Raw genomic sequence first — 11,205 nt, 5'->3', positions numbered from 1 at the left:
GCCTAGGTGGCCTCCAGCCACTGAAGCCCGCGGCGTACAAAGGTTTCGCGACAGGGTCTGAGGCGGATGTAGAAGAAATACGGACTTTAATGAAGACTATTTCCCTTTGGTATAAGTGAGACCCGTGAACACAACCAAACAAAATAGGTGGCCAGAATGGAAACATCCCATTCCTCCCTTATCCTTCTCTACAGGCCTGAAGCCCAGCAAAGGGAGGCTATCCAGGCGATCCTAGCTAAACCTCCACACCCGTGGGGCTTAAACTCCCACTTCCCCACAATGTAATACTCTCCAGCCAGACTTTGAGCTCCCAGCCTTACCCTAAGAGGCCCAAGTTTCCAGTCCTTGGGCAAAATCAATACCTGCCTTAGGTCTCTCCTGTAGAAAGGATAACGCTGCCGGTGGTGAGGAAATGCCAATAGTTGCAAAAGGGCTCAGAAAAGTCATAGGTGATGTATAAATGTAATCGATTATCATCATTTGTGCTCAAAAGCCACAGAAAACAAAATTAGGACAGTAAATTCACAGCCCTAAAATATATGCATATAAAAAATGAATGCAGTTCCAAATCTACAGGTGGCATTTGGGGATTGTCTACTGCTTTAAGTTTCAGTGTCCCTGATCCCACCTCCACAAAGCCCACCTAGGAGTTAACCGTATGGGGAGACAGAAATTCAGTCACCCCACTGTCCCAGAAGAGGCAGGGCCAGTGACAAGAAGAAAGGCTGCACTTTGGCTAGGGTACAACATGCATGCATCACAAGAGGGGCCAGGCGTACAAATGTATATACAGATGGGGGGCGGGGGCATGGCCAGGAGGCACTGAGCAAGGGGCATCCATCTCCTTCCCCAGCCCCCCACCCCGGCCAGGAGGGGAGCTCTGGGGCCACCACTGAGGGTAGCATATCCCCATGGATAGAGGATAGCTATCACTCCTGCCTCTCTTTTCCCAACCCATATCAGAGCGGGTGCTGAGCAAAGAGGACAGGGTCCCACAAATCAGGAAGACATCAGCACCCCTGTTGAACTCAGGGGCCTGAAAACTCTTCAGACCTAGGAGATGGTCAAAGGCACAAAGTTTAAACACTGAGGAGAGGGATGTGTGCTGACAGGGGTCTGGGGTACCCTGAAGCCCAGGAATAGACCAGAAATAGAATTCATTCCCCCTCCTCCTGAAGGGTACCTGCTCCACTGGGCCTGTCATCATGGGACATTTTCCATTACAGGCACCCCCTCTTGGGGAAGGGGGCATCAGGTTGGCACAGGAAAGGCCCAGACAAGGAGGCCACTCTGTACATTAATACTTTGGTGAGATTTGGGGAGAAGCAGGTTTCTACCCCAGGCTCCTAACTTCAAATCCTCATTCAGAATAGTGAACCCAGTGTCCACACTACTCCCAGCTCCTACCCAAGGCCAACCCCCCAGAATACTCCCAAGTGAGGTCTCGAGAGTTAAGGAAGAGGGTGGAAGAGGCCAGAGGTCATCTGGAGACACGCTGGGATGTATCAAAGTTTTCGCTCCACAGGTTGTTGTAGACATAGTTCGCTGCCCGCAGAGATGATGGGCAAGTGATTGTCCATGTGGTAGCTAATGAGGTGACTGACACTCTCAAAGCGGTGATCCTTTGTCCGAACCTAGGAACATGACAAGGAAGACTGTTAATTCAACTAAAAGTTCAATGAAACCTCTGTCCCATGGTTGAGGAAGATGTACCAGTCAAGGGGGCTGAGGCAGGATAAGAATGGGGGGATAAGATGGGGAAGAGGTGTCAGCCCTGATTACTGAGGCTTCTCTACAAAGGGAAGCTATATGCACAGTTGTAGGAATAGGCAGGTCAGTGAACTGAGGAAAGGAAAAGGGGACATCAGCCCAGACATTGTAAACATGAGGAATAACAGAGAAAACTGGCATATCTCAGAGGATGATCACAGTGTGAACAAGATATGGAATGAAGGCTGAGATTGCCATGGAAAAAAAGCCCAGGTTGTGAAGAGCAGTGAGGTAGTGCAGGTAACAGAAAGGGCATTGTTTGAGCCCAGGGTCTAGGGCACTAAGGAAGCCCTTGGGTCCTCTTGCACAAGAAAACTTGCATGTCTCACTTCTAACCAGCTGACATTAAGTACAATAGTCTGGTCAGGGCTGTAGGGCACTGCTCAAGTTCAGGGATATGAGAACCACTAGAGGGGGCCCCCAGGCACCAAGAACAGGGCTGCAAACAGCAAAGTCTAGAAAGCAATGAGGGAAGGAAGAAGGATGCACAAGAGAATGCTGTAACTTCCTTTCTGAACTCCTACCCACACTTCTGCCACACTCACCACACCCTCAGGGTCCACCAGAAGTAGGTGCTTGGGCTGCCCACTCTGCAAGCCAGTGAGCACATACTGGCCAGGTGTAGTCGTGCTCTCCCGCACCAGGAAGTCCCCATTGAGCTGCAGCAGTGCCTCAGCCTCCCGTCGGCTCAGCTTCCCGTGGAACCAAGGCTCCCCTCGGAGCTGCTCAGCCATGGTCATCAACTGAGAAGGTGGAGGCACCCGAAGGGCATCTTCAAATGGCTCTGGGTGTACAGAGAGTTAAGAGGGATAGCTGGCCCAACAGATTACCATGACCCAGACCTTCCAGGAGGGAAGCCAGGAAGGAGAAGGGAGATAGGCAAAAGAAAAAGAATCAAGCAAATGGTAGGGATACAAAAAAAAGAGATGCACTCACTCATGTCAAAGAGGTCCCGGGGCACACTGCCATTGATGGCAGCACTGGGGGGTTCAGCTCCACCCCCTGCTTGCCGGGCCTTGTCTAGGTTCTGGACGTTGACATAGGAGGGATCGTCAAAGAGCTCTCTGCCTGCAGAGGAAAGGGAGGCTTGCTCTGTAGTGCACTCGCCTTGCCCCTGCACATCTATTTCTACCCACTCAGCTCCCACTATGTACCTGGGCAGAGTAGTGGAGGTGGTATCTGCTTGCGGACTTCTGGGTCTCCCGCAGCAGACTGCCCTACAGGCTATAGGGATAAAAATCAGCTAAGACCAGAGAACCCTATACCATTCCCCTTCTGGGCCCATCTAAGCAACTTACCAGTGTAGCTCCTAGATGGCTAGGGGTCTGGGCACTGGGTAGAGTGGGTCGAACAGCCCCTGACACGGCTCCTTCTCGAAGCCTCATGTCTACCACCCCCCCAAGAGGGGGTTCCTTTCCTGGGAAGTCATTATAGTACTGATGGTCAGGTGGCTCTTCCTCCTCCTCATCCCAAGCTGAGCCATCAAAGCCAGTCATCCTGAAAGAGACAGCATAGAATAAGGAGGTGGGTGTAAAACTGCAGTAGCCAGGTTGCAGGAGGGGAATGGTACAGTGACCATGCACTGTGGCTTACATGTTGGACATGGCTGGATGTTGTACATGCACAATCTTTTCATCCTCCTGGAAATTGTAACTTTCCTCATTTTACAAATGAAAATGAGTCAGAGGTGAAAAGATTTGCCCAAATTCTCACAACTAAAAGAGGATACACCCAAGGTTTAAATTTGGGGTTTGACTGTAAAACTCATGTCCTTGATTGCTGTAATGTCTCCTAACAGGTTAGGTAATAGGGAGGGGCTCCTCCAGAACAGTTTAACCTCTCCAAAACAGACAATGCGCACTGGTACCATTGCTTATCCCACGAGGCCTGAGATAGGAAACGTAGGGAACTAAGAGAAAAAATAGCCTCCCAACCCAAACTCTCGATGACCTTTAGAAGCAGAACACAGACCAAAGAATGAAGATACAGGGAAGAAAGAGGATGAGCTAGTGAGGATGCTATGAACAGAAAACCCCATATAGCCAGAAAAAGTACTGCTACAGGGAAGCACACAAGACTCTCCCACAGGCCACCGGAAACATAAGAATAGGAGGAAGTAGGAAGCAGGACACACAGATTATCTCCTTCTCTGAACCTCTTTGAGCTCAAGTGTGGGAACAACAAACCCACTTTCCCAATCTTCTCTAGAGCCAAAGCGCTGCCCTACACCCTTCCCTCTGCTCACCTGTCATGGGGGGTGACCAGCTTGGGTGGGTTCCTGAGGTATTGTTTAAAGCGCAGCTCAAAGGCCTGGCCAATGGTGCTGATGACATCCTGGGCAAGCCCTTCAGGACACTCCAGGATGTGACAGGCTGAGGGCATAGCAGAGGCTGTTAGTGAGTCTAAATGGGGTTGCTGGAAGGTGTGGGCAGAGCTCTCTATCAGCTCTGCTCGGTAAGACTGGGGAGAGATGACTCCAGGTCCTGCTCACCTGCCTCAGGCATAGCCAATCCCACCCAGTCACCCCACTGTGTCTCACCTCTCTGATTCACAGGGTCTTTGGCAACATAGGCAACATACTCGGCTGTGTCCTAGGGTAGACAGAGTCAGAAGAAGCTAGTCAGTATTTTAAGGCTTCACCTTCCTCCTGATCCCAAGCCCAGCCCTTTTCAAATATTCCTGCAACCCTGGCACCCCCACTTTTTTACCAGTATCTCCCCTGCCAATTCTGTTCCCAACTCACCGGATCCCCACCGGACGCAAATGAGATAGACTGCATGTGGTGGTTGGCAATGATCTGAAGATCCAGCAGGCAATGAAGAAGGCAGACGATGACAAGTGTCAGGTATGCTGAGACACTTCATGGGTACCACGACTCTTGGCCCAGAGCCCTGGTGTCCCAGTCTCATTCTTTCGGTTTCATACCCCATGTCCTCCTAATGGCTTCCTTCTACTACCCCACAGTTCCCAAATGCCCTCTCCTGGTTTTGGTCTCCTAATAGATTTCCCCTTAGCTGTCCATGCCTTTGGTCCCCTTGCTCACCAAACTGACCTGTTTGCAGTCTGCGGCCATGAGGTTGAGGCTGCTGGTAGACACAGTGAGAGTGATAGGCATTCCGGCAAATTTCAGGTTACTCCTCCCCAGGATAGAGCTAAGAGGGCGGCTGCAGGGCTAGGGAAGGGTCCACAGTCTCAGAACTTGAGCATTCCCACACCAGGAAAACACTCCTGCCTCTTGCCCTACTGTCCACTTGTCCCACACTTGCCCTCCCCTTACTCCTCCACATCTCCCCCAGCCCCACGGATGCCATGTACCTTTCTTCTTCTAGTCGCTCCCTTAGCACCCGGGACAGCCTCACACACCAGACTGATGGCTTCTCTAGGGAAAGAGAGGTACTCAGACCCATAGCCTGCCTCCCACTCGGGTGGGGGAGGGGAAGGCCAGGCCAGACTCCCAGGGTACTCCAGGCTCTTTGTCATGGTGGATTGAATTAAGGCCCTTTAATATTTGATGACACTGAGGCTGCTTCCTGGCTGATTGGGTTTAGGGCCTCAATGGGTATAGCCCCACCTCTTCATAGCTACCAAATGTCACATGCCCGTCCCAAAGGCAACAGTAACCTTCTACCTACCCCTATTTGCCTCTCCACCCCCCCCCCAACCTGCTAGCTGCTTTTGCCACCTTCCTCACACCCACTAAGGCTAGACGGGTCAGGCAGCTCAAAGCCAGAGTCACCTCACCTCTTTCTATTCAGACTTAGACAGACTCCTTTAACTTTCTCTAAATCCTCTTTAACACCCCCAAAGAAGCTACCTCTAGTATCACAATCAAGTGCCCCACTTCCTTTTCCCCCTTCCCATGGTCTTACACAGTCTACCTAATGCCCACTAACCTGGTGACCTGAGTCCGGGTATTGAAGTCAAGGGCACGCATTGACTGCAGAACTTCCACGCAGCCCATGTACTGAGGGAGGGGTGGGGATGACAGGTCAGCTGCCTCTCCCCACAACACAGAAGGCCCTACTTCTGGGTGGTCCCAGAGAAAAGGAAAGACCCACAGCATGGCTACATCCTTGCACATGCAAGACAACAGGGAATGAGAAGAGAGAGAAAGGGCAAACTGGGAGGACCTCATGCACCCAGAAGAATTTGGAGGGGAGTAAGAGACACTGCAGGAGAATGGAGGGACACCTCCGGAGAAGGGGAGAAGTTAGAAAGGAGAATCAAGAAGTCATTCATTCCAACACTAAACGCCTCAGATGTACCAGGCATTGGTAAAGGTCCCAAAGAAAAGAAAGGGACCCAGGCAGAAATTTTTCCAGCCTGGAAAGAAGGGAGCACATAATTGGAGAAGGAGCAAAAAAAGTACAGAGGGTTGTTAGGGAAGAGCAAGAAGAGATCCCAGCATAACAGGAGCAAGCAGATCTAGAGGGGGTGTGAGGGAAGTAGAAGATATTCACTCACCCGAACCAAGTAGGAAACCCCGGGTCCCATGACTTTGTCGTTGGGATGTGGCCAGCCCTTCGTGGGCTTATTGACAAAGCTCCCGTGTCGGGTCCACTCCTCGCCCCCCAGCTGGCCCCCTTCTACCCGAGTCCTGCGCCCGCCGCCTCCACTCAGCTTGTTCATGTCCTGGAGGAGGGGCAGGGGGCCTGAGTCCAGCACAGCTGTCCCTGCGATCCCCTCCCCATCCTCGGCTGCCCTTCCTGGCTCCCCCTTAGGCCCCAGGCGTCCCCCAGCTGGGTTGGCTAGCTTCAGGTTGCTCATCCGGGGGAAGAAGGAGCACAGGGTGGTGGGACTGTCATCCCCAGGCAAAGGAGGCAGAATGGGTCCCAGGGACGAGGCTGATGGAGAAGGCAGCTCTTCCGGTGGGGTGGACCCTGAAACCCCCTCCTCCAACGAAGACAGAGACTCATTCCGAAGTGGGTTGTACTTGGGCTTTGGAGGTAGGAGATCCATGACTGGGATGAGACTGAGGTAGCTGCCCAGCCCGGCCCCCCTGCCAATTCTGGCAAGGGGGCCAGGCAGGGGGCATCCCCGGCCCTTAGCCTAGCCGGACCTCTGCAGCCCAGGAGTCACAGAGGTCTTGGGGAAAGAGAAAGACCAGTGGATTCCGCTCCCCCAGGTCAGACCCAGACAGTTTCGGGCCCCATCCCCGCCCAGCGTGGAGCCTCTTCTCTGGCTGGGAAGAGAACAGGCTGGACCCAGAGCTGCCTGGCTCCTCCCCAGGGGCGGGGATCGCAAGAGAGTGACCAATCCCAAGGACAGTGCTGACTCACAGGCTCAGAGGGGCTGCGCCCTTGCTACCGCTGCCCAAACCTTCAACTCTAGCAGGGTACAGCCGGCTGTGCCCCTTTCTCCTGCTCTACACAAACAACTAGTAATCTGGGGAGCAGGAAAGTGGGGGTGGAAGGGAAGGATGGAACAGTGGGAAAGAAAGGAAGGAGATAAGGGAAGGTCTAGATCACTCCAAACCGGACACGGGCAGACCACGCAGCAGGAAACCAGGAGAGGCTAGGGAGGAATGAGGGAGGAAACAGGCAGCAGAGGGTGGAAAGGGAGGGATCCCAGACCTCGGCACATTTTCCTTCCTGTCACTCGAATTCCTTCATCCTCCAACACAGGCAACCCCCATCACATACCCGAATGCCATGTATGGCAGGTTGTTAGCCTCAGGGAGCCTGGGCTATTAGCACCCTATGCTACAACAGCTGTGGGGAGGATGAGAACAGGAAGAAAATGGTCCCAGTGGCTATACAGCAACACCAAAAGGAAAAGCTGGTGAAGTATGGGGAGCAAAGTGCAACTTATGCAGTATTATCAGGGAGCTGTAGGCAAGAGTGGTCTCTTCTGTGCGACACCTACCAACCAAAGAGCAATAGCCCTAGGTCAGGCACTGACTGCACTGGCCCTTTCCACAGGCCTAGTTACCAAAGCAAAAAGTTAATGGTGAGAACGCGCCAGGCATGGTGTGGTTCGTGACTTAATCTCAGCACTCTGGAGGCCAAAGCTTGAAAATCATTTGTGCTTAGGAGTTCAAGACCAGCCTGGGCAACAGTGCAAGACTCTATTTCAAAAAAAATACAGTGAGAAAGAGAAGTGTGTGCACTAGGTCTAAGGTCAACCTTCTAGACCTACCAGGTACACTCACGGCCCCACCAAAGACAATGTCTTTCATAGTAAGGGAGAAGTCTGGATAGGAAAGTTGGAAGATAGAAAGCTCCCCCAAAAGCAAAAAACAGAAAAGAAAGAAAGCTCCTCAAGAAAACTGTGGACCACAGGCCAGTAGGAGAAAAATCATGCTGGGCATGGTGATGCATGACTGTGAGCCTAGAACACAGGAGGCTGAGGCATAGCAAGACAGTGTCTCAAAAAACAAAAAGAAGGGGCTGGGGATTTAGCTCAATGGAGTAAGCCCCTGCCTGGCAAGTGTGAGGTCATAAATTCAATCTCTGGTACAAAAAAAAAAAAAAAAAAAACACCTTTAAAAAAACAAAAACAAAAGAGGTGAAGAGAAAAGTCTGTGTCAATAAGGTCAGAAGAGAGGGGTGCCAGAAAGATGGGGCTTAGACTGGATCCAAGTAGTAGTCCCAAACCCATTTCATCCCCAGCTTCCTGCCACAGTTCTGTTGCAGGTAGCTGAGTTAGTTAGGAAATATTATAGGCACTCAGACAGGGTTGGATCCCCGATGGAGCCAGTACAGACACTTGGCAACTACCGGGGAAGACTGACACCTCCTGCTGTGGGCCAGGTCTCAAGACAAAAGACCAAACAAATGCATCCATATCCTAAAGACTGATTATTCTAAATAGTTCCCTATCACCCTGACGAAGCCAGAAGTCACCATCCCAACCCCCTAGGGAAGAGTCACTACTCCTCATGAATGTCTACTTTCAGAGCTGGGGTTTAGCTCAGCGGCACATAAGCCTGATTGGCAAGTACAACATTGTGAGTTCAATCCCTGGTACCAAAAAAAGAAAAAAAAAAATTTAACAGTTTAAGAATGCCTACTTTCTACGTGATTTGCTTCCCCATTTGTCCCCAATGTAATCAATTTTACCTGAACTATTAATCTTATTGGCTAACTATGATTATGTCCCACCTTATGTCCATCTTTTTGTGAGTTCCCAGACCTCACCCACCTTGAACCCGTCTCACCTCATAATTTTGCTCTTTCAAAGTCCCTAGAAAAGACAGTCCTTGACAACCGGCTCAGGACCCCCTCTGTCTCTGTCAGACAGAAGCCTTCTTTCTCTTAATAAATATATTCTAATCTTGGTTTGGTTTTTTTTGGTTTTTTTTTTGTGTGTGTGTGTGTCTTTTTCCTTTTTATCGGTACCGGGGATGGAACTCACGACTGCCTGCTTGCAAGGCAGGCGCTTATGCCACTGAGCTAAATCCCCAATCCCAATATATTCTAATCTTAACTGCTGTTGTTCCTAAAATTCATTCTTTGATTTTAGAGAACATGAACTCATACCGGACATAGTAGATAGGGAGTTTCATTCCCCTATATCAGTTCTGCCATACAGGAAGTTGGAAAGTGACAAAAACACAAGTAAAAGATACATTTCTCGGGGCTGGGGATTTAGCTCAGCGGCATAAGTGCCTGCCTTGCAAGCAGGCAGTCGTGAGTTCAATCCCTGGTACCGATAAAAATGAAAAAGACAAAAAATAAAAGATACATTTCTCAGGTTCACCTCAGAATTTCCCTTAGGTTACTTCAGAGAACTAAATAATCTATATTATAGTGATTAACAATAGTAACACCTAAAATATGTTAAATACCTTGCCTACTTCACCTCCCCTTAGTCTTCATTCCAACAGAGATTTGTCAGTTCAGCCCACACTTGGGAAGGTTTCTGCCAGCCTCACACTCCCAACACACACAAAAACACACCACAATGCCCATATCTTTAGAAATGGCACTGTGGATGCCTGCGCAGTATCCACAGGCAGGAAACTGCCAACAGGTGTGGCCATGTGGAAGTAAGGAAGTATGACTTTATATCTGCAGAGAGAAAAAGAAGATTCCTACTGGAAGACCAGGTGAGTGTAGGGGGAGCCATGTGTTGTTTCTTGGCACTGCAGGGAGGGGACAAGAGGGGCGGGAAGTAGCAGGAAATGGCGAAAGCTTCAGGAATGTTCCCAGGGAGACCTCTGGTTATGGGGGAGGGGATGAGCCAGAGAAATGGGGGGAGGGGCTGACAAGTTCCTGAAAAAAGGGACATTACTCCCTACTCCTGGCTCCAAACCACCGTTTTCTGGTGGGAGAAAACGTTCGCTCCTGCCCACAAGGAATATGTCTACAATCCTATCTAGCCATGGCCAAGTACAATGTACAGCTATTCCTAGTGTGGGGTTGGTGCTAGGAAGAAAAATCCTGTGAGGCCAGGAACCTCTGTCTCTTCTCCCACTGCCGTGCCGAGCCCTTTCAAGTAAGAGGGCGAAAGAAAAGAAAACGGCTGCTTTGAAGCTGTCCTCACAGCCAAGATGGAAACTTGAACTTGCCACCTGGTGGTGCAAGAGAGCTCAAAAGACAGCCCAAGACCCAAAGAGAGAAAGGACAGAAAAATATACACAGCTGAAACGTCAGCGAAAGAAGAGAAGGCTTCTGAGGTGATGGCCTGGGTCCGCCAGGGATAAATCTACCTCCTAAGTGAGCGTGGTCTCCTAGAACAAAATACAGCAGCAGAGACCAGCCTTAAGAACAACTGGACATGGATAGCAGAAGGGGTGGGACCCAGGGAAGGCGGAGCCTCTAGGGAGGCGTGGCCTCAGCGAAGCCGAGTTGCTCTTTGAGTAGCAGCGCTATGCACCTTAGGAAGCTATGGTTTTGACAGGAGTTAGTGGAGAATCACTGCGAGCAAGCGCAGCTCCGGAGAAGTGGAAGGACTAAGGAAGACTTTCTTGTAGTTAGGCTTGGAAGCATGTGAGACATCAGGAAAGCTAGGCAACGGGGCGGGGTCACGACAATAAAAGACAAATCGGGGTTCGGGGAGCCCCCTGAAGTTGGAAGGTGGGACTTCCGGGAAGGGGGTCTCAGGGGCGGGGCTTATCAATGAAGACCGGAAGTGGGGTCCCGAGAGAGGGGTTCCGGGGTGGAGGAGTGGATCGCCTAAGGGGAAAAAAAAAAATCAAAACTCACCGGGGCCTCATGGAGTCTCCGCACCGCACCGCGGGCCGATCTGATTCCGGATCACTCCTCCACTTGGTTAAGTCGCTGCTCCAACTTTCTCCCTGGGCCCTGCCTCCCTGGAGAAACTTTATTACACTCACTTCCGGCCTCACTCACCCCTGACCCTCTACCTCACAGTCCCTCCTTCTTCCCGCCCGCTTCCCCAAATCACCCAATGGTAGCGCGACGTCGAGCACAGGAACATTAATAGCCAATAAGAAACCTATTTTTGACCTAGGGTGGTACTTGAGATATG

General features: G+C 51.0%; 1 protein-coding gene across 2 annotated transcripts; it reads right to left on the bottom strand.

Moving 5' to 3' along the window:
• Positions 1-69: 69 nt before the first annotated feature.
• Positions 70-11,094, bottom strand: Shc1 (SHC adaptor protein 1). Of its 2 annotated transcripts, XM_005006136.4 has the most exons (13): positions 10,920-11,094; positions 6,235-6,402; positions 5,664-5,734; positions 5,086-5,149; positions 4,823-4,942; positions 4,514-4,567; positions 4,310-4,361; positions 4,016-4,142; positions 3,069-3,267; positions 2,925-2,994; positions 2,707-2,838; positions 2,316-2,554; positions 70-1,634 (listed from the first exon to the last, which is right to left on the bottom strand). In XM_005006136.4, the coding sequence occupies exons 2-13, from the start codon at positions 6,397-6,399 to the stop codon at positions 1,506-1,508; spliced, it is 1,422 nt and encodes a 473-aa protein (XP_005006193.1). In that variant the 5' UTR covers positions 6,400-6,402; positions 10,920-11,094; the 3' UTR covers positions 70-1,505. The 2 variants fall into 2 exon arrangements, with proteins under 2 accessions (XP_005006193.1, XP_005006194.1); XM_005006137.4 differs by lacking the exon at positions 10,920-11,094 and having other exon boundaries at positions 6,235-8,230.
• Between the last annotated feature and the right edge of the window lie 111 nt (positions 11,095-11,205).

This window comes from Cavia porcellus, unplaced genomic scaffold (genome assembly GCF_034190915.1).
Source record: "Cavia porcellus strain 051 isolate PalLab524CR breed Dunkin Hartley unplaced genomic scaffold, mCavPor4.1 scaffold_6, whole genome shotgun sequence".
Taxonomy (NCBI): domain Eukaryota; kingdom Metazoa; phylum Chordata; class Mammalia; order Rodentia; family Caviidae; genus Cavia; species Cavia porcellus.
This window is presented reverse-complemented; position numbering and strand designations above follow the sequence as displayed.

Excerpts from the sequence above, each read along its gene's own strand:
- Shc1 (XM_005006137.4), bottom strand. The coding sequence starts at position 6,729 with ATGGATCTCCTACCTCCAAAGCCCAAGTACAACCCACTTCGGAATGAG. Across the intron at positions 4,568-4,822 it reads TGGCCGCAGACTGCAAACAG|ATCATTGCCAACCACCACAT; the intron begins GTCAGTTTGGTG and ends CTGGATCTTCAG. Across the intron at positions 2,839-2,924 it reads ACCTCCACTACTCTGCCCAG|GCAGAGAGCTCTTTGACGAT; the intron begins GTACATAGTGGG and ends TTTCCTCTGCAG.